General features: G+C 40.2%; 1 protein-coding gene across 5 annotated transcripts in view; it reads left to right on the forward strand.

The window, feature by feature from the left end:
* KLF12 (KLF transcription factor 12) overlaps positions 1 to 21,613 on the forward strand; it is a 234,160-nt gene that overhangs the window by 86,353 nt on the left and 126,194 nt on the right. For all 5 annotated transcript variants that reach the window (XM_071431074.1, XM_071431076.1, XM_071431078.1 and 2 more), the window contains exon 3: positions 3,096 to 3,185. In XM_071431074.1, coding sequence (XP_071287175.1) covers positions 3,096 to 3,185 — 90 coding nt within the window. The remainder of the gene's footprint in view (positions 1 to 3,095; positions 3,186 to 21,613) is intronic.

Genomic DNA, 21,613 nt, shown 5'->3' on the forward strand with positions numbered 1-21,613 from the left:
TAATGTGGGCACTGGAGCAGCCTGGCCTCACTCTGGTGTGGATGCTCCATCTGCTTGCCTGACCTTGAAGGCTCCTGGAAGAGCTCAATTCATATCTCCAGCCCCAGTGGGAATAACTCAAGCCCCTTTGCCTTAGGTGACAGCCCACTCTGTGCAAACCTCAACAATTATACCTGGTTTGCTGCATGGCTTTGAACATATTGTGGTGCAAGCACTGGTTATGGCAGGAGAGCACAGTTTGGAAGGATCTGGGTGACTTTGGGCTGAATGTGTCATCCCTGTGATCACACACAGACTGGATCTGCTCGGCAGTGGCCTCTCAGGATGTGTCATACAACGTACTTCAATTTATAAATGCAGAAGAGATCAGATAGTTTGGAAATAATTTACTCCTGTGATTATTGCTCCTGTGAATTATAAATTACCCAAAAGGCAGAGCAGTTCGCAGCCAGAGTATTTGCTCTTCAGACCAGCACTCGAAAGGCTGCTTTTAAGAAATAAGATTTTTGGAGAACAAAAGGAGAAGAGAACATGATGAAAATTTAGTTAAATGTAAATGTGTTAAATGGTACATGAACTAGTCAGGTTTTCATGATTTATCAGTTTTAAACTTCAAAGGCTCTGTTTAGCTTGCATTTTTAAAACTAATGAGTTTATCACAGCCAGTGGGGAAAAAATGGTTCAAGTATATCAGCTGTAAATTGGTACAAAGCACTAAAAGGGACATTAGCCTCTAATCAGATTCTAACAGTTCATTAAACCTGCCTTTCCTCCGTGGCACTTTGTCTTCCCCCCTCCTTCTGCCTGTGCCTCCTGTGTAAGCCAGCCTCGTCCCTTTGCTCAGGCGGGTAAAACTTCCTCAGGGACACGGTGCAGCATCAGCTCATCCTTCTTTGTCTATGAGCTAAACAGCCTAAGGGATGCTTGATGATGGTGTATTCCTGATCTTGCTGTAAAATTCAACTGTGCTGCCTATAAATCAAGAAAGCAGAGGGACCTCTCAACTTGCAAAATAGGCACCGGGGGAGCCAGGAATGCCACACTGGCTTCTGCTCTTTATCCACCTCAAACCACAGCCAAACTGATGGGGCTCAGTGACACCTGAGATCTGCTGCTAATAAGTAAACAGTGCAGGGCCCTTGCTGGGGAGAAAGATGTAAAGCCAGGCACAATTTCATCCAGCTTCTTTGTGGCATCAGAGACCCTTCCTGTGTTTTTTCCACCTTGTGCCTCAAACACTGAATAAAGATCAAGGTGCACAAAATAATTTGCTCAGCAAACATAGGAAGAACTTGTTTTTCTTCCCCTTCTTGTTGTGCCAGCTTTTAAAAGTACAATAGATGCACAGCAGTGGCATAGCATGAAGTGAGACATCTCAATAGCTTGACTGGTTTCCATTCTCACATGTTTGAATGCAGAGGTGTCCTGCTGAAAATTAGTTCTTCAATCTGAAATTTTATAACTCTAAGCACTTAGAGCTTTTTGTGAATCATCTAAATCTACTTTTAAAGGAAAGAAACAGAGATTTCAGTTGCTTATCTGCTTCACCATCAGGCTTCTTCCAGTCCTGTAGTAAGTAACCACAGCCCTGGTGCTAAAATACACCAGGACTTAAAGTGAGGGTGACAGGGATTTTAAGCAGGTCATTTGTTCTGCTTTTGGCAGCATGTTGGGCATATCAGTTTCCTTTTTCAGCTTGTTCTTTAAATTACAATAAAGGAGTATGCAAAAAATAAGCAGTTTCTGCAGTATTTATATCCTGGAAAGTGGAGGTGCTGGGATGAGATGTATCAATTGGAAAAAAGAAACTGTTTAAAGTAGTTTAAGGTTTTAAAATGTACTTTTGGAATCTCCATTCCGATAGACCATTTTCCTTAAACTTCCACTGAAGCAACCATGATAAGGAACAGGGTTATGAATACATTCCTTATGAATAATGGCACCTCGCAGTGCTGAATGCATCTGCTGCCTGTGAAACACAGGGAAAGTGTGGTTTTTTTTCCATTCTCATGCAGTTAGAGGACTACGAGGTACCAGAGCAGAGGTGAGTTTCCAGTCTAGAGTCTTCCAGACAGGGCTGCAGATTAATAACTGACTGTGAATGAGTCACTTGTAGGTGAAGTGTGCTCCAGTTACACTATTTGAAAAATGGGTGTGATGTCTCCAGATTTCTGTAGCACTGACCAAGGTGTCTGGATTTGTAAGCTCAATTCTAGCTTGAAGGGTAAAATGGTTTTTATTCTCTCCATGTTACCCAGACTAAATGGCAACTGAAGACACTTGCTTTCAAACACCAGCCTTGAGCCTTGGCTGGAGTAGAAACTTGATTCAGGTTGAGATGCTGTTTGAATTGAAGGCACAAGAGGATTGTTTTGTATGTCCTCATAAACTGCTCCGGTAACAGCAGCAATGTTGATTCAGGGAACCACAGTTCTGCAAATCCTTTTTCAGCTGAAGCTCTCAGCATATAGTGCCCGTAACTACATGGACAGTGCATGTTTTTAACTTGATTTTTTATCTCTCTCAGAGATAATTTATTTTGTCTCAGAGGTGTGTGGAGATTTTCATTAGCAAATGCTGATAACTTTATAAGACAATGGTAAGAAATTTGAGCAATTGTGTGTTAATTTGTAATGTGTGTGCGTACAGGCCTTCACTGTAACTTCTCTCGATAAAAGCTTTCTCTACCAGAAGTACAAGTGTTTTGACTGAAATCAGCTATATCTAAGCATACTGCCAAAACCTTCAAACTGTTTGACACCGCTGTTTTCCTTTTCAGTTCTAAAGCAAGGAATTAATATACGTGTACCTGTGTAATTAATTTCAAATTACAAAATAGTAATTGGAGATGATTTTTCCTCGTTGCTTATGAAGACTTAGTTCTCTTTTAAGGATAACTGAAAGAGTGATTTACTGTTTTAGCAGAAGTAGTAACTTGGCAGGTACTCTTTGAAATTACTATTACATCCTCCTCGTTAACTTCATTTCCGCTGAAAGAAGCATACTTCTACAGTATGGTAGAACTTAAACCAGTGAATTGAAAAAAGTGGTTTTTCCATAATTTTTTGATTAACCTTGTCCTTTTTTTGCCTTAGGACATCAGCGCCTTTGAGAACAGAATGTTAATGCTTGATGGGATGCCGGCAGTCAGAGTCAAAACAGAGCTGCTGGAATCTGAGCAAGGGGTAAGCAGAGGTTTGTGTGACCTCACTCTGGTAACCCTTCCCCAGCTTCTCTGTGGTTAGCTGTCCCTCCCATTTTCTTTTCTATGTTTTCCTTTATTTCTGCTGTTCTGGAACATATATTCTTGGGACTTGTACTGGTGAGCAACTAGTCTGATCTGCTGGGAGCACAGAACACAACTCTGCAGGACACTTACTGAAATCATCTGAGATAGCTGAGATGCTGTTGGTGTAATTTTACACCTATTAAAAAAAGTCGCTGTTTAATTAAAAAACAGGAAAAAAGAATAGCTTTCAGTAAAGGAAACCATATGTCTGGCAAGTCCATGTATTTATGTATGTATCTTTGTTGTTCTGCCTTCTTGGGATATTTGCCATACTGCAATTGTTTAATCCTTTATATGCTCGTCCTGCTCCATCTTCTGTTTGTGGAAACCTTCTCTCTCTCTGGTGAAATGCACTTGTTTATCATTAAGATAAAGGACTAAGGCTGGTATCATGTCAGCTGCTGGATGTGGTACAGACCATGAATTGGATTTTGATTTTTTATGCAGAACTTGGTGTTGGAGTGATAGCTTTTAGGAACATGGGAGGGTATTTTCCTGCAATGTGGTATCAATGATTGTAGATTACAGCAAGGGTATCTGTTCTAGTGGATTTTTTTTTAATCATGAAACTTTGTTTCCTTGTGTACATGGTATGTTATTCCAAAGAGTCCAAGCCACTTTACTAATCTGAAGACAGATGCCTTCAACAAGCAGCCTAATAGAAGCAGCAATGCTATTGCCTTGTAGGGATGGGCTTTTGCCTAATTCTGTTACTTGGCTTCAGGATGACTTAATTTGAAATACTTGCAAGGAAATACCAGTTTTTCAGGGTGTTTTTGAGGCTTTAAGTTTGAGAGGAAGAAAAAGGTTGGCATTTAATCAAGTTCTTGCTCACCTCTGTCTTCTTGAGAGCAAGTACCCTCAGAAATTACTCCAATACAACGTAGTTTGTGGGAATGTAAAAATTTAACTATTGTGTGAGCCACGATGATGAAAAGACAGATCCATTCATTTTTAATACCTTCTGGATGCTTTGCATTATGTCTTTTTATGTAACAGAGATATTTCTGTATAGTGTTTAGAAGACAAAGATTCCATTGCCATTTGCCTTTGTTCAGTATAAAATGAATTCTGTGTATGATACATATTGCTGGGTCCTTTATGAAGAGTACTTCCTTTACCCAACTGGGAGTTGTTTCTGGAAGACCTGCTTGGTATCTTAGGAACTGGAAGGAAATGAATAATCTATATAATTTTTTAATTTCCTTAGAGTTTTTTAATAAAATTTTATGGACTTCTGTATAAGCAGAAAATGATGTCACTTTTTCCCCCTGTGACTGAGCCATTGGACAAAGAGCTCATTTGATTTTGAATTTTATGCACTTTAGTACTAATTAAGTAGTGTCTGGTCAAGAGTCTCTGGCACCTTTATGATTCTTCATTAGGGAACAATCAATAAATACAAAATGAATTCTCCAGTTCACTAACAGAGGAGCTGGCCGTTAGGATGGCAATTTTCCAGCAAACAGCTTAAACTCTAAAGAGAGCTGGTTGAAACAGATGTTTGGCATGTACTTCGGAGACTGCTTTGAATGTAGATGTTGGTATACATAACAGGGACAAGTGTTTGAAGGATGTGATTACCAAAATCAGCACGTGGAGCTATTTGGGAAGATGAATATCATAACTGGGAAGCATGGAGTGGGAACTAAAGTGTGATCCAAGTAGTAGGAGTTTGAAATTGTGGTGTCTGTGTTTTATAGCGCCCAAAGTCCCTAGATTTGCACTTCCATCACAGCATATGTGTGTACAGGGAGATGCAACTTCTTGAAACTTTGGGAACTAGGATGGCATTTTGAGTCTTCTGAGCATAATGGCCAAAGCTTCATCACTTAAGAACTGAACACCAGACAAACTTCCAAAACTCAGAGGAAGACATTTGGGTTTTTTGCTGTTTTGGCTTGGTATCAGCTGCTGGCTCTAGGTTAGCTCTAGGTTTGCAAGGGCAAAAGTGAGACATGGGTTAAGGTTTGTGTAAAAAAGGTTTCATCTGTGATTGGAGAATCATGAAGGCAATATCAGTTGTGGAGGAGGAAAACCAACAGGGTCTGGAGCACCAGTGGCCCTTGACCAGGGCCCTATCAGACCAGAGAACACTGAGTTGTCATGCTTGCCCATGAGGCTTTAGGGTGCTATTGTCGTAGAAGTGCTACAGGACCACTTTGAGTTGTCTCCTGCTTAAGTCTGAGCCCATATTTCAAATAAACATCTTCTTAATTTTAAAGAATGTTTTAAGGATATGTGCCTGTTCCTTGTAGGTATGTTGAATGCTTTTCTGCAGGACACATGAATATGTCATCCAGAAAAGGTGTTTTCTCTGTAGTTGTGCCTTGGATAACTCTACCTTGTGATTCATAGCTTCCAAGGTGGGCTTCACACACAGAACCTTGCTGGGGGATTTTGGGTTTTGTCTGGCCATTTATGAATGCAGGACTGTGTTGCACACCCAGCTGGTCCTCCCTTGACCTATTTACTAAAGAAATAGAAAATACCCAGCTTAGAATTCTTGGTAAAGTAAAAAAGGATCATTCTAATAACTGGACAACATGGAAGTAAAAAAAACTCAGAAGGAACATTCCCACCTACAACACCAAAATGAAAGTTTTTATAGAAACAGCACCAGCTTTTAACCCTGAGTTGCTTTTTTCACTTACTTTTTTTTTATGTACAGTTGTGAAAAATGTGCCATGTGGCCATACACATTTCATTCATAAGAAATTCATCTTCCCTGTACTGCTCTGGGCAACTTGGTCTTCACCACGTTGTCTCTTGACTGTGTATGCTGGGAGTAGAAGTCATGCATGATGTAGATGAGAACCAGGACAGAGCAGATACTAGCACTTCTTGCTGTGTTTGGATACCAAGCTAGGTAATCAATCCATTATATTCACTTGTTTCCTGTTTTAATTTGGAGACTTCAGTCTTTTTGCAAAAGAGGTTAAGTATAATGTAAAATTCTTCTCTGCCATTTGTGCATGAGCTCAAAGATCTTTTAACTTTTGTGTTACATGTTTTGTTTTGTTTCATGATTGCTCTTTCACTGTATTTGGGTGCTCCATCCAAACTTGGTCTGATACCACTGGAAAGTTTTTTAAGTAGTTTTCTTAAAAGGTAGTCTCAGCCATTACACTGCACAAGTGTTACTTACCTAGAGCAAGTGAAGGTGAATTTATTATGCAATACTGCAGAAGGAATAAGCAAAGGAAGTGTAGTCCAGCTGAGATTTTAGGGTAGCCCTGGGAGAATGAAACGGTGTGAGGTACTCCTAGCTGCAAACCAGCCCAGTCTCTAGCTGAATCTGAAAGGAAATTGGAGCTGACATTTCAGCTATGCCCCATGCACGAGGTCCTGGGAGCCTGTGACTGGAGAAGAGGTGAGCAGGACTCTGGAACTGCAGCCTCTGTTGGTGTAGTGAAGACAAACCTTTACCAGCCCAGATTTAAGACACTGAGTTGAGGTTAGATCATTGTGGGAGACTAGGGTTTAGGCAGTCTATAAGGTTGACATGCCTTATGAGATAGAGGTTACTAGTCAGATTTGGAACAAAGAGGTATTTACAAGGGAAATAGATTTTTTTCTTTGCTTTGGAAAAACTTAAACCAGTTCTGCATTGTTTTACTGTCACCAATTTAGAGTAGTTTAATGCTTTTTAGAAGGCCATCAGCATTAGCAAGAACACATGCTTATTTTTCCAGTGAGCTACTGTCCTTAATTTTGCACAGGAGATTTAATGCAGTCTATTGTTGAAGGCTTCAGAAAGACACAGTGCTGCTTTAATGACTTTATCACAAATGAAAAAAAGACATTACATAAAAGATATCGCATCGCCCTTTAACAAGGCTTCATTATTATCTCCCCTACTGTGGAACAGGAGCTAGCATTGCTAATAAATTGGGAGAATTACTCTAGAAATATGAATTTGCTTATCATCTAATATCCTCCAGTGACCTACAACTTTAGATCTTTTGGGCTGCAGTGAAATCTTTCTCAGTTACCAGCTTCAAAAAAGGACATGAAGAAGAAGGTGGTCCTTCCCCAGGAGGCTGAAGGTGGGGTACTTGAGCAGGAAAAAAAAAATCTTCATTCTTTGTGCCAAAAACTACTCTGGGAGTAATACTTCTTATTGCAAAAATGTGTGGAAGCTGGATTAATAAAGACTGGGTGGAGACTTTATTAGCTGGTGGCTACTATTAAGAAGTTAGGGTGTATAGTGTTGACCGGCTTTAGTGTTGAGTCTGCTAGTCATTGCAGAATGTGGCCCAATTTCTAAAAACTGGTAAATGTGTGCAACTTGGTGTTCAGTTGCACTTTTTCAAGTATTTGCTGAGTTTGCCTGTAAGCTGTTGTTAAAAGGACATATAAATGTGGGACTTAGATCCCACAATCAATCTTCAAACTGAATGATGAACTGCTAATTTTCATCAGTCTTTTTGTTTCCAGATCTGCAGTCTCATCTGTTCTTTGCCTACATTTTGTTCTCTCAAATAATCACTGGGGGATTATATATCTTACTCTGAAGTCTCCTCCTAATTCTTCTTGATCTGTCTACATTCAAATCACTTATCATGACTGAATTATGAAAAGAAATTATTAAAATGACAAAATCCTTTAATAAGCCAATATTGTTCTGTGTCTTTCATAGCCAGCCAAATTATCTTCTTGTCTCCTATCTGAAAAATGCCATCCATCCTTACGTTGTTATATTCATAAACATGTTTTACCTCAGCCTGGGTAATCTGACATAAATCTCCTATTTTTAAAGATTTCCAAAAATATCAGTACCTATTCACATTCAGTTGAGAATAGTCTCAGTAACAAAGCTTACTCCATGGCTATATGGGGAGCTGTTTTGCAGTGATTCATTCAGCTTGGGTACATTCTTTGTATTAGTAGAAGAAAGAGCACTTCTGATATTTGCTATTGTCATTTGTGAGTTTCTGCTTCATTCAATTACCTATTTGTTTTCAGAATTACTTAATGTTTAGCAAGACTGATTTGGGGAAACAAGTTGCCTGTGGACAGTGCACGTGTATCGATCTCTTCTGCAAAGGAAGCCCCTCTTGCTTTCTGTTGGTTTTCTTCATCTTGCATTTGGCATCACTCAAGGAGTTAAGAGGTGTTAGAACCAGAGCTGGTACAATTCATTGTTTGCTTTGCAGTGCCATAAATGTAGAGCAGTCTTCAGAAAGAGGTCATGATCTGACTCCAGATCCAGTAAGGACCTAACCTACAGGGCAGGATTCCAAGCCCTGTGATATGTACCTAAGGAAATACACTGTATTTCCTGAGCACAGCTGAAGGTTGTGCTCACAGCCCAGAAGGGTGCAAGTCACATTCCAGGAGGGTTATGTCAGTTGGATTTATTAGGTCAAATCAAGCATCACAAGCTCATGAGTGCTGTGGGTGCTGTTTCATGTTGAGTGGAGGCTTGCATGAAGAAAAAAGGTAGCCAACTCCTACATCTTCGCTGTCATCCTGGCATTCTTGCTCAATCTATTGCCAGTGACTCATTGACATTGGGGAATGTAGGGTCAGCTGATTACTAGTCCAAGAAAAACCTACCCAAAGGGAGAAAGGGAATGGTGTTATATGTCCTGCAAGTCATACTTGCATGTGAAGTCATGGATATCCTCTTTTATATGGAGATGGGGAGAGTGGGAAAAAGATCCTGGGTGCTCTTTTGATGATAACTGGTGACCTGTATCTGGAACTGCATCCTGAGAGATTTTTACTACTTCTGGGACCCCAGCTGCCCACTTCTGGCATGTTTCTGCAGTGCTGCATTATCAAACACTGAGTCTTTTCAGTGTTTCATGTTTCTGATTCCTTTTGAAGTCAGCTCATGTGTAGGGAGCCAAGAGATTTTGTCATGGATGTTGGTGTGGTTGTTTTTTTTATTTGTTTTTTCTCTCCAGGAATCAGACCCAAAAATGCAATAGAAAGGTAATAGATTTAAGACTAACAGGAAAGGATAGCTTAACCAGCTCAGCACACTTGCCAGGCAGACTTTTTGCCAAGTTAACCAAGACTGCAGACTAAAAATGCAGGTGGGGTTGTAAGATGTATGATGCTGTCTGAAATTCACACTAAGTGAAGTATCCCAGATCCTCTGAGACTTAATTTACTGACCACTGTCTGCCGTTGCTTTCTTTCCTAGGCAGCTAAGTTGGCTGTTACAGAGCACAGCAGGGAATGTGCTCCTTATTCTGTCTGGTATTGTTTGTTGTGTGTACGGTAGGAACAGGGGGATTTTCACTTTGGATGAAAACTTAATTGTGTGAGGCATTGTACTGGTAAAGGGTGGTCCCAGGGTATCTAGGTTTAATTAATCAGAAGTTTAGACAGTCTTTTAATGGTGTTCTTTAGATATTAGCTGTGCTTATTAGGAATTCAGCAGCAAGTGTAAAGGAGTGAAGCAGAGGAAGATCTCTGCTCCAAACAACGTGTGTTTAGCCAACAGGGACATGCCCAAGAAATTTCCTATGTCTATAGTAATAGAAGGGCAGCAATAATATGGTTTCAATTACAAGAAATTTAGATTTTTATGAAGAACCATTTGATAGAGGAGAAGGATAATACTTTGTCTGCTAAGACTGGAGAAAGTTTCATAGAGAATGTGGGATGTTACCCAGAAACTACCATAGCTTAATATTGTTACAGTTCCGTAGCAAAAACACAGTTAAAGAATATATCATGTTAGATACGTAAATTGATATGTTTTATGTGCTTATATGGATTAGAAAAGTAAGGTTGCCTTTGAGAGAGGAAAAATTGACCCTTTGATTGGAATGTAGTGCTGAAGTTCATTGCAGTATTACAGTTTGGTTGCCTTCTATCCCCAGTCAACTATTTAGTGAGCTCACCTTCAAGCCAGTCTGCTTTTTTGGTGATGTATGACCTCTCACCTTGCACTACTACCAGAGCTTATGATGGGAATCTCCTGAAAGATTAATTCAGCTGAGAAACTGGGTATGAAGAAAAACAAGCATGATATATACAAGCTGTGTATCTGTAATTACTGTGAATTCCTAAATCTACATGTTAGGTTAAAAATAGATTCTTTTTTCAAGGTGTGAAAGGTCAACATTTCCATTACCGCACTAAAGAAGTCATTGAAAATGGTTTAAAAAAAACCCCATCCACATATCTACAATTAATGTAACTCTCCCTGATATCTCAAGTTCCCCTGACACTTGTGTGTGCTCCATTTCTTTCTCTTTGGGGACTCCAATGTTGACAATTTAGCTGTAATTGTGATTGAACTTGCAATCCTAATTGAGAAACCAGTGAGGTACAGAGTTTTGCTTCTATGCATTGTGCCAGAAGGGTATTAACACTGTAGTCATGGGTACTCAGAGCATGCCATACATCAGCTGGTATACAGCACTGTATTCTAAAATCCTGTTGCACCTCTGCTTGAAACTCATCACAGGTCTGTGTTGTTTCATGTTACAGTGCATTGGAATTCTAAGATACAGCAATGAACATTTTCGACTTCATGTGTGAAACTATTATGGGCATATAAAAAGCAGTTACTCCTCTTGTCTGGTCACTCGCCTGGTTGGGCATCTGAAGTTTAATTCAGACTGCAATGGCAGTGAAATTCAATAGGTTATAAGTGTACATAACCCCTCTGTTCATATTAAGAAACTGAGGAAGGTGAGTTAGGTAATCCTGCTTTTCTTAAAAGAAAGCTACCTTGAATTACCTCTGTCTATGATTATATATATATGCATGGATGGTGCAGACCTATATATGCATAATCTGGACCACAAAAAATAGCTCTTGATTAAAAATGTTTTCCATTGAAACATCTCTGTGAAATAATTGTTACTCACAAAATCTTTAAGTTATTTAGCAAGGAGAAGAGTTAGTCATTAGGTTTCATTTTGTTCTACTCACAGATGAGTGAGTAATGGAATTTTTTTGTTTGTTTTAATGATCATTAGAGTAGCCAGTTCATTATGACAATCTATATTTTGCTCACCATGGCACATTGGTTTGTTCAAAGTAGAAATGAGATGGAAGTGAGTGGGCTCTTGTCCTTTCCCTTTGACTTCAGTGAAGTGAAATCATCTCTCTTCATGGCTCTCAGTTTGGTAATTGCTATACTCTATTTCTTCAAGGACTCTTGAAGTGAGAGGTATTGTGTAAGTGTGCATTGTTACTATATTATATAGTGGCTAGCCTGAGAAAAATAAGCATAAGCCAATATAACTCAATAATTTAGAATATCACGAACACTTCAGCATCATGAGACAAATGCCATTATGTTATGAAAATACCAAAATGATTTTAATCTTGCTGTTCGTTGAGAATCCTCGTATGAGAAAGGATTACTTCTACTTTCCTCTTGTTCACTGATGTTTTGTTAGCTTTTCCTTTCTGTTGGAGGTTGTACTCTTTTTGATGTATATTTTACTCTTGTTCTGTATCCTGCTGGGGAAGTACTGAAAGAGCTGTATATATTTTTTAGCATCATTGGCTTTTTTCCTTATTTTTCCCTGTGGAGATGAGTCCTTACATAAATTACTGTAAGGTTTCTGTTTTCTTTAATTTTTTGTTGGTTTGCTTGTTTTGGGGGGTTTTTTGTGGTTTGCTTTGTTTTGTTTCTAAATTCCCTTCCCAATCTCCTCACTCTCTCCTCTTCCCACCCCCACCCTGTTTCATATTGTGAGGATGAGTATTTAATAAACTGTTATTTAGGAGAGTATCTGCTTTCAGATATTCTTTTACAGATGTTGTTATTGCTTGGTTTCATCACTTAAACATACCAGGAAACCATAGGAATTGCAGGCAGAAAAATCCAGCAGCAACAAAGGTGGTGTTTGTCCTCCCCTGCTGGCACAGGCCACTGCTTATGCTTCCCATTGTCCAAGGGTGGAGTCCAAGCAGACAAGAATGGTAACATCCAGCTCATTGGAGTGGGCAGGGAACAAGGGAAGAGGAGGAGAGGTGCTGAGGATGAAGTAGAGGGAGGACAGGTGGTCTTCCCAGGCAAGGCTTTTTCATGGAAAGGATTGTGTTAGATTAGCCCACACAGCCCTGTCTCTTCCAAATTGCTTCCATTCCCCTGGTGCCTGGAGGGAACACCAACCACGCAGATGTCGCATGCACCCTGCCTCCTTTGCCTCTCTTGATGTTTGTAGCTTGTTTCCTACTTTCATGATATACACTAGGATACACTAGGGATTGATAGTGATGCTGAGACACTGACTTTGATCTTCCTCTGTGATGCTCTGTGTGGAACTTATGTCATTGCAGTTGAGGGAGTTACTGGAAATTCTGTAGCAGTCATATCAGTTTGTCCTTGGAAGACAGCAGCATCACCCTCTCCTGTCTGGGTTACAGGTATGCTTTCAATATCGCAGGTGCCCTTCCATGACATTTTCTGCTTTCTTTGATAGCTTTTTGCCAATTCCTAACATCTTTCACACGTGGTAGAGGAAGGTGCTGCAAGGATATCAGCGAGCTGTCCCCTGTTTCAGCCACGAACCCACATTTTCCTTGTTCATCCTTTTATTGCTTATGTAATGGTAGAAGTTCTTCTTGCCTTTGATATTCCCTCCATGTCTGAACTCCAGCTGGGCTTTGGCTTTCCCAACACTACCCATATGTTCCCATGTGATCTTTGTGTGTTCATCCTTTTCTTGCTCCTCCTGCTCTACTGCCTTTTTGTACTGGAGCTCCTTCATTTGTTTCATGTCTCCCAAACTGGTTTCCTAATGTTTCTTGCTTTTCTGTGTGGTTACATATACTAGTGTTGTACTTTGATCTCCTTAAAGACCTTCCAGTACTCCTGTGTTGTTTGACCCTTTTAGAGGTATCTCCCATGAGATCCTGTTTAGTTCCCTGACAACTTCTACTCTCCTCTAGTTGAGAGTCTAGATTGACCTGGACTGGGTGTTTGTTAGTACCATTCTTTCTTCACTCTCCTCTAAAACTCCATTGCTTAGAGGTCAACACACCCACTGATTACCACAGCTCCACTTACTCTTTTTTCCACAGTGGTCATTTTGGTTTTGTCCATATGGGATGTTACGAGAATGGTGGAGTGATCACAGTGAACCTAATGAGAGGTTCTTTTTACACATACAATGACAGCTCTTAAATCATGTACTTCCAGAAAGCTCAGGCAAAAAGCAAGCATACAGCAACAATGCCCTGGTACACCCTCCTGTACCTGTCAGTGTGCAGCTGGGGACCACATGAGCAGAAGGTGATGTTTAGTATTGCAAGTTTTCACTGCTCTTTGAGCTCCATGGAGATTCCCCTTCTAACCAGAGGCTGTGGTGTAGATTTTCACCTGTTAACCCTGTCTTGCACCTGCCTACTGCCATCCTTAGACTGCAGTAGGAGCTTAAGATGAAGTGGTATGAACAGTGGTGGCAGTGAGAGCATTTCCTGTGACGCTCTTGATTTATTTTCCCATTACTTATAGTAGAGCAGAATTGTGGATTTCTTGGGAGTCCATATGATGAGGTGTCTGGGGAGGGCAGAAGCTATGCTTTTGAGAACAAAAGACTTTAGTTTTTTTTCCTTCAGCTGCTGGGTATTGTGGAACAATGCTCTGTGATAACTCCATGGTACTATAAACCTTATGTTTAATAGAGTACTTAAGGGCTTTTTTACTAATATGTTTTTCTGTTGTTGAGTAACAAGCAATAAAAAGTAGTAATGTTATTGACAGCGGCCAACAAAAAGAAAAGTCCCCTGTGGAAGTAGAAGTGGTCTGGTCCATGGTTTATATGGCAGAACAGCAGTTTGGAAGCTCCTGTCCACTCTTAACTCCTCTGAGGTTGTGCCAGTGCAGAGATTTGCTCTAAGCTAGGGAAAAAAAAAAAAAAAAGGAAAAAACTGAAACACCTTTAGGAGTTTTCCCTCTCTAAATTCAGGTTATTTTTCAGATCCAAGTTAAGGTATAGGTATAGACTATACAGTATATAGGTATAGACTATATGAAGTGTTAGATTTGCAACATCCACAGTTCTGTGTGATCTGCAGGTTAAAACATGCTGTGCAAACATGGTGCAGAAAACATTGTTGATTTTCATTATAGAAAACTTGTGAAATAAAATAAAGAAATAGACTAGAAGCCAAAACAGTCTTGTTGTCTTCTGAATAATATTAATTTTACAGAATAAGCTAAAAATATAGAATGAAAAGGTAAATATTATTTCTGCCTGGTCTTGGAAAACAGTTTATAGTTTGGTTTATTGAAGCTTGAGTTTCTTTCCTTTGTTGCTGTATGTGTTAGTTTTCATGAATGGATTTAGACTGAATTAATTGAATATGTTTTTGATTGAATAACCATTCATAGTATTGATTAGATAAAGAGTCAGTTTAAGACGACATAAGTATGTAAGTTAGTATTGAATACTCAAATATTAATTGATTCTTATGTTAAAATTTCATAAATACTTCTAGTCTAAAAAGAGGTTGTCTTGAATTTCTTAACAGTTTTACTGTGTAGATTGTGACCTTACTGTTTTCAGAAAGAAGAACAAGTATTTCTTGAAGGCTAAACAATAAAATAACTGCTTGCTCTAGAAATTTGGTAGCTTTAAATGGATTGTGGAGAGACACTTGGAGCTTCTGTTGAATTGGTATTTGCAAGTTTGTCTGCAAACCCCAAGCTGAAAAGAAACAAAATGGTGTTCAAAGTATCATAGAGTCATTAAGGTTGGAAAAGATCTCCATGGTCAAATCCAGTCTTTGACCTAATACCACCAAGTGCACTAAACCATTTCTCAAGGTGCCACTTTTACTTGTTTTTTGAACAGTTCCAGGGATGGTGACTCCACCACTTCCGTGGGGATCCTGTCCCAATGCTTAACCAGTTTCAGTGAACAATTTTGTCTTAATATTCAACCTGATAAAGTAAATCCGGATCGCACATGCAGAGTATGAATTATCTGGTCTGCATGCTGTGGGCTTGTTTTTGAAAGATACTGAATATTAAGCATTCAGCAGAGAATATAAGTATCTGCTTGACTTTTAAGAACTGGAGGAGATCTGTTACTGACTCAGGGCAAGGGTGTACCATGCAGGAACCTTGAATCTATAAAAACTGCTACCATAATCTCTAGAAGTCTTTAACAGTCTTTAAAATAATTGGAAGAAATCAATTGGATTAAATGTCCTTGCATTTTCAGGCAGAGTAATACATGACATGTTAGGTAATACATTACTAACATGATGCTTGTTCTTAGATTTGTTTAAACCCTGCTGTTAAGCTAATACGCAGAACATCGACAACAAGGAAAGTTTTTGTGAAGTAGTGAACTTTAAATATTCTTCATGGACCAATTTTATTCATATCAAATGCTGGGATGAAGTGTATATTGTTGATTATGTACCCTGATTTTTTAATATGTTCATTGCCTTCACTCAAATGATTTCTAAAACCATATAATCTCTAAAAAGATAAATGTTTTTATTGTTATGCATCAGTTAGTGGTGAGTACAAATTACATCAGCAAATGTAATTGGAGTGCATCCTCTGTTAAGCTAGCTTTCTGTTTAAAAATTCCATAATAACATTAGATGAATTTGCCTTACTCATTTTAAAATAAAGGAAAATACCTTTTACCATCTAAAAGATGAATGATGTAGGTCAGTAACTTAGCCTTGACCACGTCTGTGGTGTGTTTAGGAGTTGCTGTTTACATTAAGTGTGTTCCTGAACTGCAGCTCCTCTGCATAATGTCATTGCCAGAGAACACAATGACTGTGCACACCCATAGGTGCCAGATGCAATTTTATTAAAAGCCCATGTGAAGGAGTGTAGTATAGAGGGTAATGGCATGAAAGGGTGAAGAGGGATCAGTGAAGCTCTCAGTCCTCAGGATCTGAAAGTAGGCAGAGGGATAAAAATTCGTGGTGGGAATATGTTGCCATGCCAACCAAGTAATTTCTCTAACAGGAGGAAACTGGTAATGAATAACTGCTGAGTGGGAACTTTAAGAGAAAAACATGCTCTGTGGAAAACCAAAAGGTTACATTTTTGATAATCGACCTTCACCATTCCCCCTATGAAATTCTGCACTGGCAATCTGTCTGTCGGAGCTTCCTGCTGTCCTGTACCAGACCCTGCTGTGCCCATCTGCTAATCTGGGAAGTGTCTGCCTGTGGTGTGGTGATGGGTACCAGTCCTGAGCCTGTGCTGCAGGCTGACCCGAGCCCTTTGTGAATTGTTTTTCAAGCAGCTGTGAAAGCCAGATGTGGGTTTCACCAGTCAGTCTCCCTTAGTAGCTGTTTTGGGCGTTCCCTTAAATCATTGACTAGCATATTTACTTTTTGTCTTCCCTATTTCTCCTAACACAATGTGAAAACTCTGCAGAGAACTGACATCTTTAAAAAATACTTCTTTCTAAACCCTGATAAGCCATGTGTTCTGGAACTTGGACATGTAACACATGTTCATGTTTTGTCTGTAGCTCTTTATAGCCTTCTGATTTTATAAAAGGAGTAACAAAAAAGACATTGAAACTTTATCCAAAATGTTGGGTTTCCTTTTTTTTGTCTTGAGTTGTTGCAGGAGGATTTAGTAGTGCAAGGCACTTGCATTGCTTTACCTCCAGTGCCCTTAAAGCAGGGTTCAGCTTGTGCTGTGATCTGTGTTTAGATGAGTACTCCCACTGTGATGATTTGTGCACTTAGGGTGGTGTGAGCCACCTCTGGGATCAGGAGAAGCCAGACATGTTAGTAGGGACTATCTCTGGATAAATTTGCTCCTGCTGAGATCTGAGCTGTTGCAGCTAGGCTGCTGCTGGTCCCTGGCATAGCCAGGTCTCATAGACTCACAGCATGGTTTGGGTTGGAAGGGACCTTAAAGAACCTGAAAAAGCCTCAAAGGTTCCTCAAAGCCTTGTGCAGCATGGCCTGGAGCAGATAGCTGTGCTGTCCACCTTGTGTGGATGGCTTGTGCTTCTCTGCTGCCTTCTCTCAATTCCCTTCTCCTTCTGTTGCATACGCACAAATCTCATATTTCTGTGCTTTTTTTTTTTTAAATTATGACCTCTGCTTTATTGGGCAGGATGCAAGGACTGCCTACCAGCCTTAACAAGTTTTAATACTCCTTGTAGTAGTAGCCTTACTATTAGTTGTAGTGAAGGCTAGGTCAGGCATTTGAAGAAGTTGTCCCATTCCTTTGTTCTTCCCACCTCTTTCCTTCCCCAACTCCTCAGTCGCCATCCTTGAACTGATGTTGGTAACTGTGGGGTTGCTTAGTGAGCCAGTTCAGCCTGACAATCTGACATAAAAGTAGCTTGGAGGGAGGGGATGAAAAACCCAATAAAATTTTGGCTTTCTTAGGAGTCAGGCAAATGTCAAAGTAGTCTCAAAGCAGAAGGAATGTGCAGGGAAGGGGAAAAGTGACAACATGTGCTTGGATATGTGCTACCCTAATTCATGGCTCGTGCTCTTGGTCATGCCATGTGGATGAAATGCTGTTAGGGCTTTGCTTTTGCAGTTTGCAGGTGCTAAGTGACTGAACAAGGAAGGCATTTTGACTCCAGCAAAAGACAGCTAAGTGACACTGCATGAAAGAATGGAGCTGCCTGACAGCACAGCCTGTGCTTATTAGGGTGATACGGAGATTTCCTTAAAACTCTGCTTTTTCTCATGGAATCTTCTGTTATTTTTTTGTTTTGTTTTTGAATCTGTCTTTCTGAGCATGAGAGATTGCACATGTAAAAGAGCAGCAGTTCTCAGACACCATGGAGAGCTGTGTCTGAGGCTCATCCTTCATAGCACTCTGTGTAACCTGTGCTATTGCTGGTAATGGAGTATATCAACATTTGCAGCCACACAAGGATCAAGGCCTTTATGAGGGTGATGTATCTGTATGCTAGAGGTCTTGGGAGCATGTCATTAAAAAAAAATTAAAATGCAGTGGCAGAGATCTCTTAAGATTTATTGCATCATTATCTCACATGAAACAGTAAGATTGTCCTGGCATGACTGAACAAAAACAATAATGTGAGAGTATCATTATTTCTTTTGTCAACCTGCTGATTATCCCTAGACATTTTCAGAAGCAAAGGCATCCTCAACAGTGAGGTCTTTTGTTTTGTGTAGTTTCAAATACAGTCATTTCAAGGAGGGAAGCTGGATCTACATCACGTTTTCTTCTTCAGTGTGTTCCATAGATGGGATGTGTTCATCTCTGAGTTACTGAGACTCTGTAAGTGGGTATGGTTTCGCCTCCTGGCTTCTGTTTGCTTCTATAAAACCCGGCAGATAAGCCCCTGAGCAGTTGACTTGGAAGTTTACACTGAAGAAGTATAAAGACTGATCCCTTTCCTTATTGACCTGGAGGAAGAACAAGCTCCATACAAAATATACTCTCTCTTCTCAGTGTAATGAATCAGCAATTACCGCTGTCCATAGAACTTGGAGACTGCACAGCTCAAGATCCATCCCATGACATGCTGTTCTGGCTACAGTCATAGGTTTATTTTTTGGGGATCATTACTACAAAGTAATAATAAAGTGCTAATATAATTCAAGAACTGTCTGGAAACTGCCTGAGTAGGGAGGTTGAACCAGATGACCCACTGTGGTCCTTCCAACCTGACCTGTTATGTGATTCTGTAATCTTAATATGTATCCCAGGAAAGGAACTTGAAATTAATAAATTGCCCATTTTTGTGAGATGAGCTTTGTAACCTGTAAGTGGTGCACCAAACATGAAATTTCAATGTTTTGGCATGGATAGAGCCTATAGCTAGTGGAATGTCTTAAAAAGGAAGGTCACTGGCAAATAGCAGAAGGTACTTGTTCAGAATGCCATTCAACGTTGGGTGATCAGCACAGATAGGATAATACTGTTACTGCTTGGACATCATTACTGTTGCAGCATAAAGATTTTGAAGCAGTTGCAACACCAGAGTTTTCAGTATGTGCCCAAGACTGTTCTCATTATGGATTTCCTGTTCTCAGTATTTTGTTTATCTATAGCACTTTGTGTATTTCTAGAGATGTTTCTTAAAATTCACTTATCAGTTTGCTCTAGGCAAAAAGTGGCTAAATTGAAGCTTTCAAAATAGCCCTCTTCGTACGAGATACAGATAAACGTATTCATTTTGGTCAAGCTTCAGTTAAAGGCTTGGTCTAATTTTAAATTCAGAGTGCATCTCCTCCCAAGAAAATCATCTACTTTACAGCTACCCACCACTTCAAGTCTGACCTTGAGGAAGTCAAAGAACTTCTCATCATTCTCATAAAGCTTGGGGAGGGGAAGAAAAAAGAAGGTTGGGCTCTGCTAGGCCAAGGGAAGCACTCTTGTCACAAATGCCCAGAACATATTAATCTGGTCAGATGTTAGGTGGAGAACCTTATCTGAGTTCAGTTGTCAGGGAAGAATGTATGGAGGAGAGTTTATCTGGGCTAACCAGCCTCTAAGTCAGAAAGGAATTAATAGATGAAAAACAACTGCTTCCATTGCACCCTGATAAGAACAGTAAGTCTGTGCCTTTCACAAAACCCAGGTATTGCTTTTGTTGTTGTTTGGGGAGTGAGGTGAATGCTGCTCTAGATGATGTCCAAATAGACTTTGTGTCCCTAATGGGAAAAAACAGCTTTTCATCCAATATGTCTGATTTCCTCTTTACTATGTTACACTAACCCCTGTGTCATGTTTCCCCAGTCTAAAAATCATGGCTAAAATATGGTCATCAACCTGTGTGTTTCACTACTCTTCTTAAATCTAAATGCAGCTCTTTTTTAAAATGCTTGGCAACCTGTTCTTTATACTGGTATCCACATGGCATCTGACTGAGTACATGGCATGACATCATGTGGTAATATCCACAAAGGAGCTTAGCTGACACTTAGCCTTTGTTACGTGGGCATGTGGTGAAACATACTGTGCATAAAGCAGTTTATGGTTACAGTCTGGTTGTGTGGAGTGAGGTGGTAGCAGTAGCAGGCTGATTTATTTAGATTCCTCATAAGCACCACGGTGAGTCAAGCCAAAGGTCCATTTGACCACACACTGCAGCAGGATCCCCAACAAGTGAGGAAAACAGGGGAGATGGGAAAGATCCATGTTGTGTGATCCTTCCTTGGACATAACTTTGATCAGCATTTTTTAGGTGATTTTAAGCCCATTGCTATACTTGAGTCATTGTATTTAATAGCAGCTGATGAACTCTTCCCAGTAAAACTGTTTAATCCATTTTTTAATTTGTTTTCTTTCTGAGTTTTGGGATACTGGTGGCAATGTGGTGGCAAATGTAGGCTACTTTTCAGGTATTGTGCAGCTATTGTCTGCCAATTGCATTAGGTTTTATGTTGTGAAGAACAGTTTCCATATCAATCGTTATTTGGATGTTTATCCTAGGACTCCAGTCATCATTTTCCAAAACCTAAGCATATTATCTGCTTTATATATCCTTGGAAGTTCATGTCTCACATCAACCTTGTAAATGTATGCTAACATACGTTTTTAAATATCAGGTTCAGGGTTCTTCTTCAGTAAGTTAAGTATTTAAATGTTAAATAGCAGTGTCTGAGCTAATCATCCTTAATCTCTAGAACTGGCAAGACAAAAATCCTCTGGCCCCTTGATTTTTCTCCACGGGGTAGAATGAGTACAGTAACCAGTGCAGGTTAAGGTGTCAAACACATCAGTAGCATCAATAGCTCCAGGATGGATGTGCCACTGGCCCAAGCTGGGGCCAGTTAGAAATGGTGGTAATGCCTCTGTTAAGATTTAAGAAGGGAAAAAAAAAATATTGCACAGATATATTTGTAGCCAGAGGGTGCAAATACGTGAAAGGAACAGTCCTGCAGACAGCAAGGTCAGTGGAGAAGGAGCGGGGAGGAGGTCCTCCAGGTGCCAGAGCTGGGATTTCTCTGCAGACCATGGTGCAGACCATGGTGAAGCAGCTGCCCCCCTGCAGCCTGTGGAGGTCCATGGGGATATAGAGATCCACCTGCAGCCCATGGAGGAGAGCAGCATCAAAGCAGGTGGATGCTTAGAAGACAGCTGTGGCTGTATGGGAGGCTCATGCTGGAGCAGGATCCTACCAGGGACCTGTGGACCCCTGGAGAGATGAGCCCATGCTGGAGCAGGTTTCCTGGTAGGACTTGTGACCCTCTGGGGGTCCTGTGTTGGAGCAGGCTGTGCCTGAAGGGGACTGCAGCTTGTGGAAGAGTGACCCATATTGGAACAATTTGTGGAGAACTGTTGCCTGTGGGATGGACCCAGTGAAGAAGTTTGTGGAGGACTGTGTCCTTTGGAAGGCACTCCACAGTGGAGCAGGGGAAGGACTCTTCTCCCTGAGCAGCAGCAGGAAAAATGCGTGGTGAACTGAT

This window comes from Agelaius tricolor, unplaced genomic scaffold (genome assembly GCF_023055355.1).
Source record: "Agelaius tricolor isolate 1412-34295 unplaced genomic scaffold, bAgeTri1.0.p SCAF_7, whole genome shotgun sequence".
NCBI lineage: Eukaryota > Metazoa > Chordata > Aves > Passeriformes > Icteridae > Agelaius > Agelaius tricolor.